The 24,155-nt window shown below is 40.6% G+C and overlaps 1 protein-coding gene across 1 annotated transcript; it reads left to right on the top strand.

The window, feature by feature from the left end:
• The first annotated feature begins 2,235 nt into the window (after positions 1-2,235).
• slc25a10a (solute carrier family 25 member 10a) lies at positions 2,236-5,485 on the top strand. The gene is made up of 11 exons (XM_069674714.1): positions 2,236-2,325; positions 3,488-3,607; positions 3,705-3,819; positions 3,910-3,958; positions 4,185-4,226; positions 4,318-4,361; positions 4,646-4,716; positions 4,800-4,892; positions 4,974-5,051; positions 5,196-5,252; positions 5,384-5,485. Exons 1-11 carry the CDS (start codon positions 2,236-2,238, stop codon positions 5,483-5,485), a joined length of 861 nt encoding a protein of 286 aa, XP_069530815.1.
• The last annotated feature ends 18,670 nt before the right edge of the window (positions 5,486-24,155 follow it).

The following is a 24,155-nucleotide window of genomic DNA, read 5'->3' as shown; positions in this document are numbered from 1 at the left end:
GTTATTTGGTGTTTTTTCTTACACAGGCTACTAGGATTAAATATTTATTAGGTCCACATAGGCAGACTGAGTGTTATTGATCGCCCATATGAGAGTAGATTCACCCTATAGCCCTTTTTACATGGGTTGAAAATAAATATAACTTCTTCGATACCATATCTTATAGTGCTCTTTAGAGGATTACATCAAGGTGCAAGGCAGCATAATACAGATTCCTGAGGGTGACTATTTTAAGGCGACTGCTTTGATTAATCAGGAATATTAATTTAGATGTGAAAGCGTACATTCACTCCGTTTTCATTGACATTGAGACCATGTATATCACATAGAAAAGGAATGATAAAATACATTTGATTTTGAAAGGACCACATATAAATTGGTTACCTGAAAAAAGAAAATTTAAAAATGCACAACTCAAATGGAAAAGAAAATGGGAAAATAATTACAAGGGCACAAACACAAATATTAAAGTTTAATGGATGAAAATAACACATTAGATCAAAGACAGCATCCTAGGAAATTGGAAATAACATAAATCCTTTTTGCTTTTTTTCCTCCTCAATTTTGCTTTAACATTTGCTTCTTAACTCATTGAAATTTAAGTGTTTTAACCTAGAGCGAGGAGGGAAGGATTTACTGAATATAATGAAGACCAGAGGGAGTCTAAAGTCCTGGAAAACCAAGGATAGGATCTGTAAAAAGGTTTAAAAGAGCTAAAGCTACATTCTGTTAAGTGTCCAGGAAGCCATGACAGTGTCCAGGACCCTGAAACTGAAGGAGCTGAATGGAATTCAACCATCACTCATTTTATCATTAACACCTGTACGCTAACCGCTGTGACAGTTCAAGATGTCTTCTGTGAGAGAAAAGGCGTTTTGCTACATGTGTGAAACCTTAAAAAAAAGAGATAAATTAAAGGAGAGAAAGAGCAGAGACGGATGATGATGACGTGCAGAAGGAAGGTGCCACTTATCTGCCTGCAAAACTTTACAAAGGGTAACATTCAGTGAAAAAACTCCACCAGGCCTGGTGAGAGTCACAGAAATTCTCCCGGAGCAAAATGTGTTGAAAAGGAAACCCTGCTGTGTTAGTGATTACGGTTCCAGGCTGATTGGTAGTGTTGAGACAGTGACTGGGATCGCTGCAGGAAGTCAAATCCAATTACTAGTTTAACTGAGATAAAAAAAAAAAAAGAAGAAGAAGAATCAAACTGCATTTAAAACTAGATACAATCTGTCCAGAAATTTAGAGTCACATCCAAGGGGGTGAAGAGAGAAATCTAAAAATGTAAAATATCAAATGAAGTCGGTTTTCAAATATGATACAATATAATACAAAAGATGACTAAATAAAACATAAAAGTATTCATTAAAGTATTATAACAATATGCTGTATTGTATTGTCCTTTAATGACGCAGGGCAGACATACAATTCGGAACTACCTCTGTGTGTCATAGCACGTGTCTACATGTGTCAGATCCTGCAGACTGTTTACCCTCCTTTGCCTTTGCTCTGACTTGGAGTGGGTGTCCAGTTACTGTTTCTATCATCTGTCATTAGCTCCCCCTCCGAAAGCTCCCTCTGAGTCAGCACACCCGGTGCAGTGCCAGGCTGCCCATTAATTCCACTGTTGGACTACTCATTGAAAACCATGTCATGCTTAAGAACCAAACACAAGTCTTGACTTTAGAAACCGACAGAAAACAAAGATAACTTATTGAGAGTAGAAGACGCAGTCGGATGCTCTTAACTGAATACGAATGAAGACATTCAGTGTGTTTTTGACCTTCTGACTCTTTGAATAGACGGGAAGGCAGCGTCTATTCTTGACATAAATATTTGTTTGAACTTCATGACCTTTGACCTAAGCAGGTATTATATCCCTGGATGCTAGCATACAGCATTCACAAAACTACAGCAGCAGTCAAGCTGACTTACTATTTTTACATTAGTCACGTACACTTCCTCCCTCAAACCAGCTGCACCCCTGCTCTTGGCACAGAAAGATGGAGTAAGAACGAAGGCTCTGCTCTGAGTTCAGCCACATGTCAATCCAAAGTATCTAATTCTACATAAAGGATTACATTGAGTGGACCTATTGTGCATTTAATTTTAAGTGCGTCAAACTATTGCCAGCAGTGTACAGGATGAAGGATGAAGACAACACACTTGGACAAAGTTGTTGCAACAACCTTTGAGAAGCCTTTTTCTTCTGGACTTTGTTTCACCGACAACATGCAGGAGAATCGCATTTCTCGTTGGTACTTTGGCGGAATCTCCTCAAGTGCAGCCGCCTGTTTAACACACCCACTGGATTTAATTAAGGTAAAAGATGAAGCTAATTGATTTTTAATTTAAAGACCGCTGAAGCACATTTTCCCCTTTGAAATGAGATAATGACTACTTTGGGCCTCATTGATCTGTCTGCGGTCTTTTAATGTGTGTATTGTGGAAATGTGAATAGAGTTCTTATAAGGTTTATTACCCTCTATTTTCCTGTTGACATTGACTTTGGCAATAGCTCGCTCCTAATAACCTTGATAATGACAATCAATATGCCTGTTAGGCTGCTCTAAAGTGCATGTAATGATGATGGAAACATCCTGAGCTGCTTCAGTTTTTTGTTTTACACAGCTATTGAATTGATTTTCTTTAATTCAGCACGCTGACTGAAGTCTGAATAGTCAAAAAAGTTTTAAGTTTTAACTATTAAGTTATTCTGGCTAAAAGGGAATGTGACCATCTGGAGAAAAACTAGGGTCAAGATCAGCAGGGTACTTGATTCATGGCAAGCATTTTTGTGGTATTGTTAGCTTGCTTGCTAACACAGAAGAATTGCTAGCTTGCTAACGTAGCAAAATGAGACTCCATAGCAAAACTGCATCACTGAGAGTGCTGTGTTTCTGACGCGTTTTCTTTGGCTCACATTAGATCAGATCTCTTTTTTATGATAAGCTAGCAAAGCCTAAAAAGTTGTTTATTTGCCTGAACCCCAAGATTTAAGTTACAGGAGACCTCAAGCTGGATTCAAACCTCAGAGATGAATTTGTATTGGCTGTGCTTATCGGTTTAATTTACACGAAAGCTTTAATGCTGACACATGCTACAACGAAGACATTTCCCTGATTGTATATAAATTCTACCATCATGAAAGCCACTTCTAAGGCCGAACAGAAATAAGATGGTCTGGTACCCATACCCTTGCCTAGCAACCGGTAGCTAGCTGGCTAACTAGGGGATCTACTGGCTGTTAGTTAAAATCATTGACTTCTTATACAGTCTACAGTTGAAATCTGTAACCTCACAGCTAGATGTCACTAAATCCCATACACTGCTCTTTTAAGTTAACAGTATAGTTTGCCTGCTTGAGAAGGAAGAGACATTTTTTTGCTGTTTGACTACACTCACTGCAGACATGTGCAGGTTAGTCATTGGCTTCATTTAAAGTGTGACAGGCCTCCCGCTGCCTCCATGTGCTCCTTTGCAGGTGCACTTACAGACGCAGCAGGAGGTGAGGGTGAGGATGATTGGGATGACTGTGAACGTGGTGAGGAGAGAAGGTGTTCTGGCTCTCTACAGTGGCCTCAGTGCGTCTCTCTGTCGGCAGGTGGAAAACTTCATGCACATATTGAATCATACTCACTGTTCGTCTCCGTGCTGCTCACTCACTCTCGGATAGACTGCTGTCTTCCTTTCTCCTATAGATGACATATTCTTTGACGCGGTTTGGCATTTATGAGACCATCAGAGACAAGATGAACAGGGAGAACAAAGGTCTCATGCCTTTCTACCAGAAGGTCCTGCTGGGTGTCTTTGGAGGTAGACGTGTTGTTACATATGTTAACAGTAATTGGCATGTTTGCCTACTTAATTTCATTACATTTAAATTGTATGTGTTTTCTCCACAAGGGTTTGCAGGTGGTTTCATCGGGACCCCAGCTGACCTGGTGAATGTCCGGTGAGTTTACTAAAAAAGTAATTTCTTCAGCAATTAGTTCTGCAATGTTAAACTCAGGATTGGGACTGTGAATTTAGATTTGTTGTCAACAGAAGAAGCTAACCTTTTCCGCTCACCAGTCATGTTTGAAAGGCCAGTTCAAGCTGAAATCAATAGCGGGATAATCAGTTTGAAGGATAATCATCCTGACAGTTAATCTGCTTTGTTCCATCTCTCATCTGTGCAGAATGCAGAATGATGTCAAGTTGCCGGTAGAGCTCAGGAGGAAGTAAGAAAGAATAGTAAATACCTCAAACATCAAGTCATCATAGAAGATGCATGCAAATCACTGCATTGTGAGACTTTTTTTCTCCTACCAGTTATGCTCATGCGCTCGACGGACTACTACGTGTTTGGAGGGAAGGTAAGATTCTTAAACTTTGCGTTACAGATTAAGTTAGTTTCCTTCAAAGTTTCGGTACGTAGGAGATATTACAAAAGACTTTAAAAGTCTATGTCTAAATAAATGTTCCCTCAGCATATCAAATGTTTTTCTGTATCTAGTTTTAAGCCTGTTTTTCCCAGGCATGATGTGATTGTTTTCTTGATTACTCCTTTGAGATATCACTTTCTGAAAACCCTAAATTAAAGAGCAAAACATTTAAATTGTTACTATTTTTTCCATCTCATGTTCCCTGTTCTTTGTAGAGGGTCTGAGGAAACTATTCTCTGGTGCTACAGTGGCCTCCAGTAGAGGTGCACTGGTCTCTGTCGGACAGGTAAACACATCTCCAGTATACATCTGTTAAATTCCAAAAGTGCTGCTGCACTATTTTGCTGTCTGTGTCTGTTCTCCCTGCAGCTGTCTTGTTACGACCAGTCAAAGCAGTTGGTTCTGGCTACTGGTTACCTGAGTGACAACATCCTAACACACTTCCTGGCCAGTGTGTTTGCAGTAAGCGGCTCACCTCTGTAGCTGTTTTTATATCGCCACATTTCTCGCCACTAAGACGATGTTTTTTCCCTTTCTGTACAGGGCGGATGTGCCATAATCTTGTGCCAACCACTTGATGTAGTTAAAACCAGACTGATGAACTCCAAACAGGAATATGGAGTGAGTGTGTGTACAGCACAGGCTGTCTGGGTCAGGGTTACTTCTTCAGGGAATTTCTCTGACATACAGTATATGTTTTATTCAGTTGCGGTGCATGAATTACACATCTTGACGTGTCTTTGTTATTGTGTCTCCTTGTTGCAGGGCGTGTTTCACTGTCTGACAGACACAGCAAAGCTAGGCCCGAAGGCATTTTACAAGGTGAATGTTAGCTTCACTGTTAACAAGCCAAAGATGTTAAGTGTTACATTGCTCCCTCCAGTCAAAAACTCTATGTATTAATATCGTAACACCTTTAGACTTGCTGAAATAATGATTTGTTTTATTTCCAGGGTCTTGTTCCTGCGGCTATCCGGCTCATTCCTCACACAGTCTTCACCTACTTATTCCTCGAACAGCTGAGGCAGCGTTTCGGTGTCTTGGTTGTCGTCTGAGACCAATGTGAGGAAGTGATTCAAGGTCCCCACGGTCGTTCTTTTTAGTGCTTCTCCGTGTTGGACAGCTTGATGCTACTCTAAAGTCTACTAGACACAACAAAAAACGTAGAGGAAATTACATATCAGTGTGCGTGTAAAGATCATATTTTTTCATATTTAACACAAAGTTTAAAGTAACAATCTCGAAATCTTGAAATAAATGTCTTTTAAGTCACTTTGTATCACCGAATGAGGTAACACAACGGTGACTGAGGCTATGGCCCACTGATGAAAGCCTTTGCATTTGCAGTTTCGTCATTTCGTCATGGCGACATTCGAGGAAAAAATCTCAAGCGGCGCCCAGGTAGTGACGTGTTTTCAATCAGCCAGCAGTGGTTGGTCTGCCAGAGAGGGTAGGCGGAGTGGCTGCACTTCCAGTTTCAGTAAGCATTGCGAGGAGACAGTAATCTAATATGGCTGAACAAACAAAGAAAAGATCAATGACTACAGATACAACTTTACAAATAAGTGAATATCCAAAGAAAAAGAAAAAAATTTGACGCTCAAATGAAGGCAAACAGGCTAAAAAGGAAAGCGAGGAAAATCAAGAGTTAGAACCATGACAAAAGGGAACCAGCCGTAGACATTTGTTTAAATTGGGAAGTGTGCTCCTATAAATACTTCTTATTGCTAGTGAGTGGCGTTCAAGAGCATAAAATAATAGTGCGTGGTACTTATAGTGACTCGTGCAAAATAATGTAAAGCACAGATAACTGCGATAAAAATGAAATGTGGTGTATTATTAATTAATTAATTTTTATTTCTGAATCTTCCACAGCATCACAATATCATATGATATTAATTAGCAGGTTGTATAAACTTATAATGGCAAAAAAGTTAATCATTTTGTCCATTCAGCTGCGATTAACTGCCTTGAATGTATTAACTTTTTTAAGCTTGTTAAACTTGTTTGACTAGTTTCTTCCTTTCGGATGATCAATCTGTGAGTATTGTTGAATTGTGTGTTTTTGTGTTATTTTATTCATAATTGTGACTGTTTTTAAGTTGTCTATGAAAAGCACTCTACAAAAGTGCTCTACAAATACACTTCTTTTTATAATGATTAAAGGACCAGTGCATAGGACTTAGTGGCCTCTAGCGGTGAGCTGGCAGAATGCAACCAACTGAAAGCAGCTCTCCATCTCCATGCATGTAGAAGAACCTATAGATGAAGAGCCAGAGGTTGGTTTGTCCATTCTGGGCTACTGTAGACGCATGGCACTGCAAAATGGCAGATTGCATGGCAGTGGACATGCTTCCTATGTAGATATAAAGGGCTATTTTTAGTTTCAGGTGATTATACACACATTTTCCAGTTATCCCAATAGACCCCCATAAATCCCAACTTGTCCTTTAAGGGTTGAAAAGGGGAGTTCTGTATGTAAAGAGAAAACTGCCTTTAAAATTTATATCAACTTATAAATCTACTTATAGTAGACCTTTACTGCCCTATGGGGCGATACACTGCAAAAATAGGGTAATGAAATGTCTCGTGTATTATTAATCATGCAAAATTTGTGTGCAAGAGAGTTTCTTTGTGTGACCACTGCAAAAACAGAAATATTTTCTTTTACATTATGTTTTTTCTTCTCAAATTTAAGTTAAGTTAAAAATCATGAGTTCTGTTCAGGCCTGAGAAAAGTTTTTAAAGAGCACTTAGAAAAAATGCTGTGAATAAAAACAATTGATTTAATTATTAAAAAACCTGTTGTATTGTATTTTTGTGGCCCACAGGCTGGTTGATAATAAGCCTCTCACTGCTGCACACATTCAGCTGCCTGTCAGGTGTCCTCTCTCTGCAGCAGCTCAGCGTGTTCTACACTAAACAAAGCCTCCCGCTTTTATACAATATGGTTCTGCTTTCATGAGAACAATCAGAAGCTTTTGTCTCGGAAGATACAAATTCTTTGACTCTGAAATTACGAGTAAAGAGTTGTGGGTCTTGGCTCAGTTGCAGTGTGTGGGTTTGCAGCTTCCTATTATTATTTCACACTGTTCCAGGTATTGTTTTCCAAGTATTAAAGAGACACATAATCCATCATGTTCAACTTTAAAAGACTGAAGCCTGATTGTTTTTCATGTCCCATGGTTTTCACATTGTTCACATCAGTATTTGAGTGGTGATGGTTTACTTCTGGGTCATGGCAGCTTTACTTTGATGCTTTTTCTGTGAAGATTCACTTTTTAACTGTAGTAAAAAGCCGATTTCAACAAGACATGTATGTGAATGGGGAATGAAAGAACCAACTCAGCTCCATAATACAAATTAATTGGGTACAGTGTGTGATTCATGTTGCTTATGGAAAGGTTACATAATCCTGTTAGACCTGTGCTATACGTCTAATGGGGAGACAGTTATTATCTGTGGTTGTCATGGAGCTGACTGAACGAGCAGCATAATGTAATTTGAGGTAATGATCATAGACTGTATAAAAAGATGGACGGCATGACAGCTCCCTAAACGTGAAGCCAAACCCTCTCTATTGCCCCCTGCTGACTGGCTGCAGGATAGGTCGTGAAGCCCGCCTCCTCCATGTTAACAGATGGACAGTGGAATTTTTAATTAGTTATTTGATGCTATAAAAAGGGGTCTCACATAATGATTGACAGCTCTGTGAACAATTCCAGCTCCTGCAGGGTTCTGTTCCCGAGTAGCAGAGAAGAGGAGGAACAGCGAGTGGAGACGTAACTAACACTAACACGACAGTCATTGAACTTTCCATTCCCATGAATACCTGCTTCAGACCAATACAAGAAGCTGCTCTGCTGCAGACTGCGTTAACATGAGGGATCTTTCCCGTTTTTGTCGGTTAGTAAAAGTAAAATGTGTGTTTTGGTTAGCAGAAGGGGCGTGACGTCAATACTGCAGCTCCACAGGCCGATCTCTACTGCACAGACTGGCTCCAGGTGCGCAAGATGGCAGCGCCCACTTCCAGGTGCAATTTGGCTTAATTTTTGTACAAGGAGAGGAAGCGGAGACCCATCGTCCATCTTTAAATACAATCATTGGTAATGACACGTGATGCACCGTATGTGCGGGTCTGTCCTGTATGACTTTGTAGGTTTGTAGCTTCCACTTTACCAGGAACTCTAACACTGGTCGATTACTGAAAGAGCGCTAAGTTGGATACAATTAATGATGGTAATGATACACACAAACAAACAGAGGCATAAGTACACACCTTCTTTCCCTCCTTTCTCTCTCTATCCTTGCTTTTCGGGAAAGAAGGAGAATGATATCTGACACATTTTGGACCAACTGATTATTTCAAACTGTTCTCATTGTCATACAGGACGCTGCTGGCTTATATCTGAAAACAAATATGATTCATGGCAAGCTGTGATGTGTTACCTGATAAGATGCTTGGTGTGTTTTAGCATCAAGACAAAAAGATGAATGAAAATGAAAATGTGAAGGATCCAAATTGTGCACAGAAGTGGTTTTGAGAGAGAACACTTTTTGTTTTTGATTGATTTGTTTTTTCCTTTTGGTTGAGAGTGTTTTGAAAGGATATGCTCAAAGCTGCATTTGACCTATTTCAGTGTCTAAAATAAAGGGATAAAAAAGAAAAGGAGAAACCTTAAATGTCATGCTGTTGACGGGACTAGAAAGAAGGTTTCTGACAAACACTGGTGACATACTTGGACTTTATGATTTTACCTTTAACCTTGTTAAGCATTTGATTTCAGAGAATAAATTACAGGTTAAATTTTCTTTAATGAGATGACTTAAATCTAGGGCTGGTAAGGGCCTCACAGTGTTCCTGCTTCAAATACTGGTTTGGATGTAGGGGGTCTTTCTGTGTGGAGTCTGGTTTCCTCCCAGCCTGAATGGTTCTGTCTATGTGTAAGCCCTGTGATACACTGGTGACCTGTCCAGGCTGTACCCCACCTCTCGCCCTGCGACTCTTGACAGGAGAAGCGATATAATAGTACTATATAAAGTTGACCTCAAGCATTATTTTTGTAATTTAAAGGTGCACCATACACCAACCACGAGAGCACCAACATCTCAGGCAAGAACATTGTAACTTGTCGGCCACACCACCTCCCTAAACCAACAGGCACCACTGACAAAAGACCAAATTTGTACCTGTAGATGATTGTAAAACACGATTATTAAAACTTGTGATTGAGAGATAACACATGCTGCATGGACCATGTTTTTATTCTTCTCTCTTCCTGTCTTGAGGTATTTCGATGCCTCTTCTACGCTGAATGTTAACACTGCTGACTCCTTGGTTTTGCATACAGAAAATGAGCAATGACTTCACTTAATGGAAAAGTTTGTGGGCTGGAGAGCGGGAGCCAGGCTTTCCTCCCGAGGTCTGACTGTGGATCTGAGCCACAGCTGATCTGCAGCCATTTGCAGACAGATTGAGATACGCAGACAGAGCATCAGCCTCATTTCAGAATTTGGTTCAGGGCCAAGCGAGCAAAACTATTCTGTCAAGCTTCACAGCAGTATTATACAAATCTGAGCACAGCTTGTGTCCTGTTGTACTTACAAATTAAAAACAATTACGTAAACTAGTAATTAGTCCAAATTACAAACAAAAGATGTTGATCTGCGTGGCCTATTTTTGTCTCAATTTATCTCTTTGAATCTAAATGTCTTTAATTGGGAGGCACAGCTAACGAGCTCCTTCAATCCGACAACACAATTATTGTGCATCATACAACAACAATTAGTTCAGACCAAGCAAACAATCTGATTGGATAAAAGGCATTCCATGAGTGGCGATCTAGAGCACAACCCCACTGGGACTTTTCAATCTGTGTATCACTCCGCCTCAGCAAGGTGTTCTGAATACTGTTATTTAAGGTTACAGCAGATTGTGTATGTCAAGCTGGGACATCTGAATGACACAGCAGACTCTTATTTAACTGGTTAATGATAAATTAAAACATACAGATACATTTACATGATAAAAAACAGCTGGTCTGTGGTAACCTGTAGACACAAGCTGTGTCCCAATCCAGCAGCCTTCGAAGGAGGCGGTCCACAGAGGATGCGTCATTCAGACTGACGGTCTGGTCCCTTGCATCTCTAAACGCCCCTCCTGCCGCCTAGCAACAGGTAGCTAGTGGGCTAACAAGCTAGCATAACTACCGTCACATAATTTAACTGTTTATTTAAAAGATAATTTGGTTTCAAGGGTCCTCTCGTTTTTTTTAAACATGTGTAACGCTAACTATTCGGTTGAGTTGAAACCAAAAACTTTTAGATTTAAAAATGTATCTCATTTGAATTTGTCACGCAATGAATCTTGGGATATGTTCGGCCGTGAAAGATGCACCTGATGGATCCTTTGTGGCCGGGGAAAAAGAGGGGCGCTGTCGGCCGCATCTGAAGGAGCCTTCGAATTGGGACAGCCTTCGACGGGCCGCTGTGACCCAAACGGCCTTCAAAGGCTGAAGCCCCTGGATTCGACACAGCTACAAAGTGCAGGAGAATGTTTTGGTTGCTTGGCAACAAAAGTCCAGTATCAGTTAAGTCATCGTTTACTATTATTTGCCACTTGTGTAACTGTTGTATGAAAGCAATGTCCCACTCAAGGTTGTTTGTTGTACTCAATTTCATCACAGCTGTAATTACCTGCAGCACTCGGCCTGTGGCCTTGTGCCTACAACCGAATCACAGCCGTGGAGATATTCAGTACAACATCAATCCCTCTCCTGTGATATTTCTTAAAGGCCTTTGATAATGATAGAGTTTGGGGAAAAGGACCCAGCAGGTTGTTAGCTAGTAAAATTTAACAAATCATCCATTATCCAGGACCCCCAAATGTCTTTGTTGTTTTCAAAAGACTCCAGTCATCCAGCCTCCTCAGAAAGGTCAGACAATAATCCTAAAGCAAAATAACATCTGCAGAAAGAAAGACATGTTGTGTCTGATCCAAATGGTTAAGGTCCATTTCTCCGTCAGAGCAATTTACTGTTTACTTTCATTTCAGTGCATTCTGTTCGATGCTGCAGGAAGTGAAGTCACAAAACCGAAATCGTGATCGAACTGTGGGGGAGGGGACACATTTATCACGAAGCTTAACATCAGCAGACGTAGAGAAGCTATTAGTGGACAAAAGGGAATCACATTGCTCACTAACCCGATAAAGTCTAGACACTGAGTCAGTGACACTGCCTTTGGTCTGCATGTAATAGAGACATGACTTCAACAATAGAGATTAAACTACATTGTTCTAATAATGTAATCGACTCGCTTTGCTCTAAAGGTCACCAGAGATCAAGTCTGCGTTAAACAGCAAAGTCCACTCATGCAGATCCGCAGCTCCTCTGAAGGTAGCCTGAACATTACGTCATGCTTTTTAGTCACTCTTGTTTTTTCCCGGGGGGATGCCGTTACATAAAGATTCACATTAGAGTAACTAAAAAGTTGCATGAATTTCTTCAGTCATCCTCAAAAGGCAAGACCTGAAAATCCGAACACACTGTACTGCTGTATCGCTTTGCATTAACTGATACACGTTGAGGTCTTGGTTGGATTTACTCAGTGAAATATGGCAGCTTACACATGTTCTGACACATGAATTACTTGCAGACCCTTGATGCTGGCATCCAGCTATTATTGCTATGCACCTGACAGCTGCTTTAGGAGAAAATATTGTGTCGCTTTTAATCCCCTGTTGCTTGATGTCATTATTCTAATTGTTAAAGTTGAAGGCTGCCAAGTTGGTTCAAGTGGCTGGTTACTTTGGAGCGAGAGCTGGGACATCGTGTGCTCTGGCAGCCGTCTCCTCCTGTGGTCACAGTGGGGTCGGAGCGGTTTCCTCCTCCAGCAGGCTGCGTTGTTTGCACCCACCACGGAAAAGACATCAGTGTTGTGATGCAGGAAACTTTTGTTACTGAATTCGAAGAGGGATTAAAGTGGGCTGGCATGAGCTCCTCTTGCTCTCCTGATGAATATTAAAGACTGTTAATTTCACTTGTCTCAGGGTTGAATGAGCCAATGCAGCTGCAGCGCTCCTTATTTAAATATTCAATTTAAGTGTACCTATGTGCATTGTTCTCTATTGTCTAAGTTGCATGAAAAAAAGTAGGTTCGGACAGTTTTAGTTCATCCATCCATCCATCCATTATCTATACTGCTTTTTTTAGGGTCGCAGGGGGGCTGGAGCCTATCCCAGCGGTGCACGAGAGGCGAGGTACACCCTGGACTGATTGTCAGTCACTCACAGGGCTGACACATAGAGACAGATAACCTTTTACCATCACACTCACATGAATGAGCAATTTTAGATTCAGCAGTTGTTCAGCAACAAGCATGTCTGTGGACTGTGGGAGGAAGCTGGAGCACCCTGAGGGAACCCACGCATGCACAACTCCTACTGTGGGATACAGTAGGCGAGGTAGACTGATCTGATGCATACTGGAGATTTTCTCTGAATCAGTACGACATCCTGGTATTCTTGGCATACTGCATATTTTGCTTTTGTTTGCATACTACATTTTGGCCAAATCAGTACGTACTGCTAGTATAGAATGGCATTTCGAACACAGCATTAGTCCTCGATGCAGCGGCCCCAGGTTCACCTCCCACCCTCTGCCATTTGCCGCGTGAAATCCCCGTCTCTCTTCTCCTGTTTCCAGCACTATCCACCCCGAATAAAAAGCATAAAAGGCACAAAAATATCTTAAAAACAAAATGGAATATAGATGTCTGATATGATCCTTCTGTTTATTCATCAATCCTAATCCAAACACATTCGACATTTTGAGGAAGGTTACAGGCATGCGATCATTTCAGTGTTTCCCTCATAATTTGCAACATTATATCCCGTTTTAATATAACATGAAACCAAAATACATTTCTGTAACATTTTAGAGTGAGATAATAGAGCTCTCATACGTACCTGTAGGAGAAATGCCTGCAGTTAAATAAAAACAAACACAGACGTGTTCCTCTTCACCTCAGCTGTGTGCTGTAAACCGGCCTGACATTTATTCCAGATAGACCTCTTAAAGACATTTTCCTGCCTCTAGCTCAGGTTTATATTTTGCATGAATGTGCCTGGGGACATTAACACATAAGAACATTGTTTCGTGGCCACATTATAAAACAATTGCTTTAATTTCCCTTTCTTGTTCATTCTCCCCCGTTCCCAAATTGACCTGATTTAAAATAAGCAGCAGAATCAACCTTTAAATGCACATTTACCATGATGGAAATAACACCTGACCTCGTAGCCGTTCTTATGGAAGCACACCGGAGCCGCTTGTTGCTGATGTCTTTAGGCTTTTCATTACAAACCTAATATGTCTCCTCTATTAAACAGCGGAAGAACACAGTTAGTGCTTTATTGTTCTGCTCACATCTTGGCCTCTGATATAGAAGCGAACCCGAGGACGGCGGATGTTAGTCATTAGCAGAGCTGTGTGTCATAGATTGAACATTTTCTGCCGAAGCGGTGACAGGTCAATAGGTCTCAGCAGGCTGTGACACACTGGGCTGCAAAAGGTCATGTACAGGTGAGGGCGGATTTTAGTTTAGTTCTGCATCTATTACAGAGGCTGCCTCATCTTCTTGACTGCACGTTACCGTAGATTTTAAAGCTCCTTCTACTTGTCGTGAGAATTCTGTGTGATTTTATACTTCATGACATTTCAAATGAAACTTTACCATATTTACCTGACATGTATAATTACATCTCAGATTAAGATTTTAACATACCCTGCCCCTTATAAAAACTTTGGTAGCTTAATATAAGCCTATATACCTGAGATTAAATACCAAATTAAGCTCCCCTCGACCAGCTATACAGCACACTAATTCCGCCTTGATGCAACATAATTAATAGAAAGTTGTCATATATGATAACCTGTCAGTCACAGGAGCCAAATTTCTGCAGAATGAGTACTTTTGAGTGACGTTATGAAAGCATTCGTAATCTTTTCCACACCTACAGTTCTTCAGAATGCAATAAACTCTGTCAGTCAAATATTTGCTCTTGTCTGGCTTCTCAAAGGTTAGGGGAGAGCGGGGTGAGATGAGCCAGTTTTTACTTGAGGGCTTTTTAGAGTAAGGCCATGACAGTAATGTCTCCAACTAAAATACACTGAACAAAAATATAAACGCAACACTTTTGTTTTTGCTCCCATTTTTCATGAGCTGAACTCAAAGATCTAAGACTTTTTCTACGTACACAAAAGGCCCATTCCTCTCAAATATTGTTCACAAATTTGTCTAAATCTGTGTTAGTGAGCACTTCTCCTTTGCCGAGATAATCCATCCACCTCACAGGTGTGGCATATCAAGATGCTGATTAGACAGCATGATTATTGCACAGGTGTGCCTTAGACTGCCCACAATAAAAGGCCACTCTAAAATGTGCAGTTTTATCACACAGCACAATGCCACAGATGTCGCAAGTTTTGAGGGAGTGTGCAATTGGCATGCTGACTGCAGGAATGTCCACTAGAGCTTAGAGTTCAGCTCATGAAAAATGGGAGCAAAAACAAAAGTGTTAGGTTTATATTTTTGTTCAGTGTATTTCAGGATGTGGTGCATCCCTCTTGGCTTAACTGCCGAATGTGGGTAAATTGTGCCCTTGATTATGGTGAAGTGAAACTGGACATTTTCACCTTATATATTCACCTTTTCAACGTCAAAGGACAATTTTCTTCAACAAGGCCTTTAAAGTTTTCCTAAAAACAAACGTACAAAAACGTAAAAAGTTCAAGTTTAAAATGAAAAACAAAATTGAGTGCAATTCTCTTCACAGAACCAGTCTACTTCTCAACATCCCACTTCTCAATGCTGCGGGGGATATGAAATTCTGCTCCCTTCTGGCTGTTCCACCAAGTTTTTGTCAAGTTTGGGTAGTTTTTTGAGCACATCACCTCTAGCGATGAGTCCTTCATCATTCTCTTACAGCCTGTTCTTTTTACTTCTCCTAGTTGTTTCATATCCATGTATCGCTTTAAAGTCATCCTGTCAATCGTCATGTCCCTAACCACCTGACGTATGGACTTCCCATTCTGTACCTCTCCCAACTGCTCTGTCCAAATCCACAAGAGGAGTTGAAGCCCTGTCCGTCTTCAGTTCTTAGAACCGTGGCATGATGAGCTTTGATCTAAAATTCAAAAGGTCACATACTTTAATAGTAATCATATGTGGGGATGGGTTCAGCCACTGGCTCAACGTCCACCTTTTGGCTCAAATTACCCCAAACCTGCCATTTTAACAAACTTGTATCATCCAGCAGTTTAGTGCTAACGTCATGCTAACAGTTTAGCTTAAAGCGCTAAGACATGTGGGAGATTTTTCCAAACTTGTCTGTAATTGTTCAGACACAAGACTCGAACAACAAAAATTAAAATTGAATGTCCAAAAACTCTGTGGGTAAAATGGATGACTCTTCAAAACACATGACCAGTTTTGTCTGTGGTTGCCGAGAAACAAGGGGTGGCTCAACTTACCCCACTCTGTCTTTTACTCTTCTTCTTTAACATTCTCTTTTTGCCTCAACCACGATGTGCGTACTGAGAATACTGAGCAAAGACCAGTAACAGGAGGGGCCTTGCCAGAAAGCTATGTGCCCGCTAAACCCAAGTTACATTATGCAAGATCTGTTGGTCAGGGAGCAAAGCAGGAATTAAAGAGATACTATTCTTCCTATTACAAGTCAGTGCACTATGAAAGACCTTGAAGCTATTATTTTAAGGTAAAGCAGTTGCATTGTAATGCTGCCAAATAACTTCGAGACTGCAGAAAAGAAGAAGACACAAGTGTAGCTCGCTTGGTCTTCACTGGCAAAAAGGAAGTCATGCACAAATGTCACAAAACAAGCTAACAAATGCAAAACTCCAGATTCCAGGAAGAGTCAGAACTGTGAGTAAGCTAAAAAGCGATGCACTCACAGGGATGAGCAAAGACAAGCCGGCAAATGAGATGGGAATACGAACCGGGTGGCTAATGACTTAATCAGGGGCAGGTGTGTAATGAGAACAGGTGCTGCTAATCAAGAGGCCGGGAGACACATGGAGGAAGGAACTGGAATGAAATGGGGAAAGTAATACGCAAGATTAACTGAATGTTACATTCATGTTTAAGCACATTTAGCTGATAATCCTTCAGGACTTTCACTTGACAGTGATTTTAAATGCAGGACTTTGTGTACTTTAAGTACCTCTCTCTGTTTCATGCTCTTTGCCCCCTCTTATGCCTCCCTCAAGTGGTGTTTATCTCTTTTTAACTACGTCTGACGTGTATATCTTTACGTAAAACAAAATGTGTTTTATGCCTTTAAATGAAGTATTTGAGCTAATTTATTGCAGTGTTTGGTTTACAATTCAGTACCAGCGCCTCATGTTTGATTCTGATAGTTTTAACTAATGAGGTGCACTTTGTGTTGCACCCAGATGAAGCCAAACAAGGTGAAGGAATGTGGTGCACTCTGTGTGTGCATGTTTCCCACAGTGGGCTCTTAATGACAGTCGTTCAGATACAGGAGTGGCCGGGTTGGGGGAGATGATTGCATTTGCAGCTGAACATCGGCCACTTTCATCTCTGGGGTTATTTGCATTTTATGTACAGTCATTCTCAGATGACGGTCTCGAGGGAGAGAACAGGAACGGGAAAATGATCCAGAGAAATGACTTTTGAGAGATATGAAAGGGACTGAATGGAAACACTGCCGGTGCTTATCAGGTACAGCCAGTGGAACGTGATTATTACCGACTCACAGATTAACAATGAGGAGATTTAAACACTGCAAACTAGATGCGACCTCGTCATGGTTGTGTCCACATACAGGGACCAACACAGCTTCAGAGCTCTCCGGTAAAACACTGTCTCATCATCACATGAACAGGCCCATTAATCCCACTCAACTGTGGGCAACAAGCTGCTTAAATCTCTAACTGATTATTTATCTCCATTGAGATTCTCTCTCACAAAAAAATGAAACATTGATTAATGAAGTGTCACGTAAAAGAATTACATAACTAGCTATTAGCATTGCCAAAATGTTGGACTGTCTGCCTGTCACGACCACCACTTTGTCCTGACTGAAATGTGTCAACAACGTGAACGTGAATTTAGGCGTTTCCTCTTGCAGAATCAGTGAACTGTGTTGGAAACTTTCACATTGAATTACCATCAACAAGCAAATTGAAGCATTGCTATGGATGGTGGGAAACGGAATCCTTATACCCGCTAAATGTTAGCATGCTAGCATTGTAACATCATACAACAGCCTCAAGGGGGCTGTAGCTTATCCAAGCTGTCACTGGGTGAGCTGGACTGATCACAATCGCCAGCAAAGGTGTAGTGTTCATTGTAACATTGTTGGGGACGACAGGGAGAGTGCAGTCACTCTCCCTGCCTTATGATGGATTTATGAATTTGATATTAATCAATATTATTAGTATTTAAACAAACTGCACCCACCAGAGAGAGAGAGAGAGAGAGAGAGAGAGAGAGAGAGAGAGAGAGAGAGAGAGTGCGCATGCATATGAACAGCGCGGATGCGACGCAAAAGCTGGTCATTGGATTGTGAGACGTGTTCAGCTGTATCATTTTCAGTTTAGCAACATGTATGAGCTGTAGACTGGAGTCCTTGTTTACAGTGACAGAGAGAGTGACGGCTGTCTCATATAAACGACTCCTCTGCTGGTTGTAAGTGCAACAAGTGTAATCTGGACAAAATTAGAGATTAGAGGTAGGGACATGTCCTAACCCTACCGAATTCTACGCCCTTGATTACCAGTCAGTCATAGGGCTAACACATAGACAGACACCTACGGGCAATTTGTGAGTCACCAATTAACCTGGTGGCTGTGGCTCAGTGATAGAGTCGGTCGTCCGTCCCCAGCTCTCTCAGTACACATGCTGAAGTGTCCTCGGGCAAGACACTGAACCTCAAATTGCTCCCGGTGGCATAGCCGACGGGTATGAATGTGATGACTGATTGACAGTTGGACACTTTACGTACAAGCCTCTGCCATCAGTGTGTGAATGGGTGAATGTGACATGCAGTGTAAAAGCAGCTTTAAGTTGTCGCAAAGACTAGAACAGTCCATTTAGCTGTGCAGCCCTGATGTACGTCATGTTTATGAATTTCAGTCACACAAAATTGTTTTACTTGCCTCATGCTGATATACATTTTATAATAAATAACTCAATTAAAAACTGTGGAAAAGTCTGCCAACTAAATCAACTTTTATCATTTAATTATATGCCACCAAATGCTATTAAGAGTGCACTTCCATATGTGAATCCACATATACATGTATCCATTAAGCGCTTTAATGAAAGCCACTTTCCAATCACACTGCTTGCATTTGAAAGAACTGGAAAAAGCCCATCACCTCCCTCCTAATCATTCTGTTTCCCTCGCTGCACTGCTGGTGTTTTTCTCCGGTGTGTCAGTGCTGTTTTTAATAGGCGCTGGGCAGAGGAACTCACACTGTCAAATACAAAAAGTTAGAAAGATTAATTACATCTCGGCAGCACCTTTCTCACTTTCACATTCCCCCAGAAACAGTTAGCATGCATGGCGTTGAATGAAAACAAAGCGAACACATGCATAATCAAAAACCGAGCTTCGAGCTGACAGGGCAATCATCTCGTCAGGGGTAATGCCGGTGCCATGGCACGACCCTTTGCGGTTAAAGCTGGAGCTTGGTGGAAAAGCAGCCCAGAGAAAGAAGAGCTGGATCATCCTTTTAACTTAAAGTGGGAAGGGGCTTTGGAGGTCTGAAGTGGAGATAGGATAAGCGTTGCAGAGAGCACAGTGGTTGAACTTTACGTAATGAAATGCAGATGAGGAAGGCTGAGACATTTCCCAGATACTCCTTATGCTCTTCTGAATTTGGCAGCTTATTATTTCTGATGTATATGTAGATGGTAATTAACAGTGCTTTAATATAATGCTGTTCTCTCCATGTAGATTGTAATTGTTTCCACGTGGTCAATGTGTGTGTGTGTGAGGAATGATTTTATGCGGAGAACCCTGGGAGACACTGCAAGCTGGCCACTCTTAATTTCTATTTCTATGTTTTCTGTTGATTTTCTTTTCATAATTAATGCATTGCCTTACATTTATTTGCAGTCTATATACAACACAGTTTTAATACATATTTTAATGTAGCATTAAGAAGACTAAAACAAAGCTAGTCTTACTGTTCTGCAATGTGAGAGTATCTTCCGTTGGATTTGTTTATTCCCAATAAAGCCAACTAAACAGTTGGTTACCATAAGAGGTAATGGCCAACGCATGCAGGCAGTTCACTTTGAAGCTCTGATTAAATTGTTTTTACAGGAATGAATTACAAAAGCACATCAGGAGATTCTAACCTCTCTTTTCCTTTTCTGGAGTTTTTCTTTCGGTCATTGATTGATGACTGTGAAGAAGGGCTGCCCTTTGGCCCCGGGCGTCAGATGATGTAACACTGATCTACATGAGGAAGAGCTCTTTTTACAACTGGCTCTAATTTAAACTGACTCAGAGCCGCCCATGCGGGATCAGGCCTATAGGTCAACATGTTAGACCTGGTGATGAGAAACATCCGCTCTGTGGTCTGAACTCGTGGTTTTGCATGCAAGGCGTGTATCTGTCTTGTTGCCTGATGCGTTTGTATAACTCATCTGATTTTCACATTAGGTAACCTTTTGTCCAAGAAACAGAGAAGAGGTTTTGTATTTGTTTTTTTTTAAATAATCAACACAGTTAGGAAACCAGTTCACGTAACTTGCAGGTTGCAAAATGTTGTTACTGATCAGTCAAAAGTTATTTTCCTTAAAACATGTTCTTAAAAAACTTGCTTGTTTCTTACATTTCATTGTTTTCTTTAGGTACTTACAACACCATGTTCATCTTAGGAAATGACTTGGTAGAGTTAAATAAAGAAATATTCAGTGAAAATGATTATTAGTAACGATAACCTAAACCCTTTTGTTCCCTAATCCTGACCACACGCAACTCCATATGTGAATCTTCAACGTCCTGTGCACTGTATGCATCTGCGTTGGTAAAATGTATTTGCTTTGCATAATCTGGCAGATGTCAATCAGGTATTTATCTTTGTAACAATCACGACAAATATCCCCTATCACTATAAGAAGTAACATCCACCCAAATCACAATGTTTGCCTTATTTTATGCAAAATTGTGATCTTCCCCAAAACATACTTTGGGGGTTGTTGCATATGAACCCTTCCGAATCTTTCCCAGAGCATTGTTGCATCATAAAACATCTATTTTGCAACAGTGATTTGAATTTGTTTTAAAAGGCACAGATAATTATGTACTCCTTCAGATAAGGCAGTAAGATCCTCTATGTGTTATACAGGACATGGTCAAACCACTTATTAAAGGGACGGTTCTGGTTTTTTGAAGTAGGGTTGTATTATACTTATCAATAGTAAGTGTTCTACGTACAGAAGATAACAGTCAGCGCGGCCCCTGTCAGGAGAAGCCGGCTTGAGTTCCTACACAGAAGCTAAGCTTTGTGCTGCTTCAGACGGGGTCACGAGTACCACGTACTTTCCTTTTTCGAATCGCCATTTCCATAACATTGCATTTTCTTTTACATGTTGTCTCTTCTTTAAACTGCTGATCCAATACTGTGCACTGCATGCGTAGGAACACAGGGCCATCGTGCTTTAACTGAAATGTTTCATTACGTGTCGGACTCTTTTAAGTGGCTAAAGTACGTGGTACTCATGACCTTCTCCCAACAGGGACCGTGCTGACTCTAATCGGCTGTACGTAGTACACTAACTGTTGATAAGTGCCTCATACAACCCCACTTCAAAAACCTAACTATTCCTAAACCATTTGTAAATTAATCCCCTCATTCAACGTAGTTCAATCATAACGGAAATCATTATTTTTAAAAGCTGAGTGAAGGGATGAGTCAAAGAAACGCTGATTAACATAAAATGGCCTTAATTGAGGTTTTAAATGTAAATGTAGATGATCAGTGAGTGTCACACAGAGTACTCTCCCTGAAAACGATCATAATGATGATTGTTTGACCATTGATATGGCAAAAGATCAAATACAGACACGCACATTGACCATTGATATGGAAATTAGATTTGTAATATTAATGACACAGAAAAAAGAGAAATACATCCACAAGTTCTTACACAAGCACAATGCACACACACAGAGAGAGAGAGAGAGAGAGAGGGGTGGTCAGGAGGGCACAGATGGCCAGTGGACGACAGATGTTGAAGTCGTGGATTGGCAGAGGCCGACCTAACCGTGACGTTCCACTTCTCCTCTCACTGAGCATGTTTGATCAGCTGCTGGACATTATCCTGCTCTTACTTTTTCCACTCCACAGTTGTTGGACTGCTACATTCCACTCAATCTGCAGTGAGGTGTGAACAACACCATTTCCTGCGCCAGCTAGTGCGGAATTATAACAACCTGTGCTCCAAAGATAACTTACCTGCCTCCTTCTGCCTCCTTTCCCTCCTTCTGTCTACTCCCAATCACACCCCCACATGCCTCGCAAATCTCAAGCTGTCAAGTTTTGCATACAGCCATGTTTAAACGGAATATAGAGACCACAGAGTCTGAGGTAACGGTTGCTCTGTCAGGATGAGGATGACACTGTCAATGAGATTAGGACCAGCAATGAGGGAAAGATGCAGTGACCTGGATAGAAAGTTTGGTTAGGAAGTTTGATGTCTTATTTAAATACTTTCTTTGATTTTATTCCTTGTCGTCAAACTCCACTTGCATTCCCGACTGATTCCCCCGCGCTCCAGGCCTGATAAATTCAAACTCTTGGTGGTCCAAAGCCAATGTGCAAGAAGTGTCAGCTAATAGTTGTGCTAGCTGCAGGGCTAAGTGACTAACTAGCTAACAGCAGCTGAACTAGTAGCAGCAGTTTCTTTAGCTCAGCTATCTGTCCATTAGAAGCCATATCTCCATAAAATGTAACTCAGTTTCACAAAAATCAGAGACTGAAGTTGTTTGTTTTGTAATAAAAGTTAAAACGTTGTCTTTCTATGCAGAAGTAAGGGAGCCAAGTCCCTCAGAAACACACTTGCGTCCCCCCTACAGGCCTGGAGCACATGCATTGTGATGACACGATCTCCACACATTTTCTGTTGTATTTGTTTTCCGGGTTCGTGTGTTACTTACTTTGCATCATTTATGTGCAGCGAGTTTGCTGTTAATGTATGTTTTTGCATTGTTTCTGCAAATTTCACATATAAAGACAGAAGCTCATACACATCCACCCACTTTTTCATTTCTCAGCACTTGTTTTCTCATGATTAAATAACTTCCTTGTATTGCAATAGAAGTTTCTATAGTCTTTTCTGCTATAATAAAATGCAATAATGATTTTTCTGCAGTGGGTTGCCATCAATATCTGAGACCATTATGATGGTATCTACCCAGTGATAAGCTAACTCTAATGACACTAGATTTTGTTAATGTACATTTAGGTTCATTAAGCATTTTTAACAGCAAGGCTTCATAAAGCCATTTTTAATTAGCACAAGGGCTAAATCACCCTCATTAGTTATAACTGTCAAACTTACTCTTGCTGTGCCTTTACACTCTTTTTACCCACAGAAAACTTTTTAATGCTCTTAAGTTTACAAGCATGATGGTTGCAGATGTAATTATAAGTATTCTGAAATCCTTAATATATACTTATAAGGCTATGTAGTATACATTAATAATCAATTGGTAAAGATTGACCAGGGACTGTTACAGTCTATCGCCCCATTTCCCATCAACAGTTAAATTCCCCCCCTTCCCAAGGCCTCTTACCATTCTCCACCTCTCCACCAGATGACCTCAGACATTCCCTCCTTTCCCCAGCCACACAGCTGTTCCTCAGCCGTGCAATCACCTGATGCTCAACCCCATCTGCACACCAGTGTCCACTTCACTAATCAGTCTTCTGCCATATCACACTATTCCCTTTGTTTAGTTGTACATTTGTTGTCCATACTTGTTGCCTTGAATTCTCTATAATATGGATTTGTGTTTTTCATTGTGGGGCTCTTTAATGTGGATCTGCCTTCATGCCAACATACCTGCCTGTTTCCCATTACTGGTTTTCCTGCCTTCATACCACCCAAAGCCTGCCTATATGTTTCAACTTGACAATAAATATGTTTGATCCTAAAAAAAGAACCATTAAATATTATAGCCTAAACATATATTTAAAAAATGTAAGCTGGAAGACGACACTATCAACTTACCCATTAAGCCCATGCTATTATCTAGCTGGTAACAGCCTGCTTTTGTCTGCCCTGTCTAGAATTAAAGAAAAAATCATATTTAAAAAAAATCTATTTAACCTTGTTTGGATGCTTATAGCTTATTTGTTCATATTTTCAAAAAGTAGCCTATTTTAATTTCCAATGTCACACACTGAGGCTGTTAAAATGAGATTACAACCACATGTTCAGCAAAGCTAGCTTTGTAGTTAACATAGAATCTCAGGTATAGCCTAATATTGGTTGGAGTTGGTGCTTTGCCAATTTAGTAAGGAGAAGAAGAGCTGCTTGTTACCCTAAACTTTAATTACATACAGACAATACTTATCCTACAAACCAATATAGTTGGTTAAAGTGTCTCTTATTCAAGCTTACTGTTGTAGGTAGCTTTTTAGCAGGTATGCTAATGAT

Source organism: Semicossyphus pulcher, unplaced genomic scaffold (assembly GCF_022749685.1).
Source record: "Semicossyphus pulcher isolate SPU_LCO1_2020_fin unplaced genomic scaffold, fSemPul1.0.p SCAF_23, whole genome shotgun sequence".
NCBI lineage: Eukaryota > Metazoa > Chordata > Actinopteri > Labriformes > Labridae > Semicossyphus > Semicossyphus pulcher.
The sequence above is the reverse complement of the archived record's forward strand: the minus strand, read 5'-3'. Positions and strand labels throughout refer to the sequence as shown.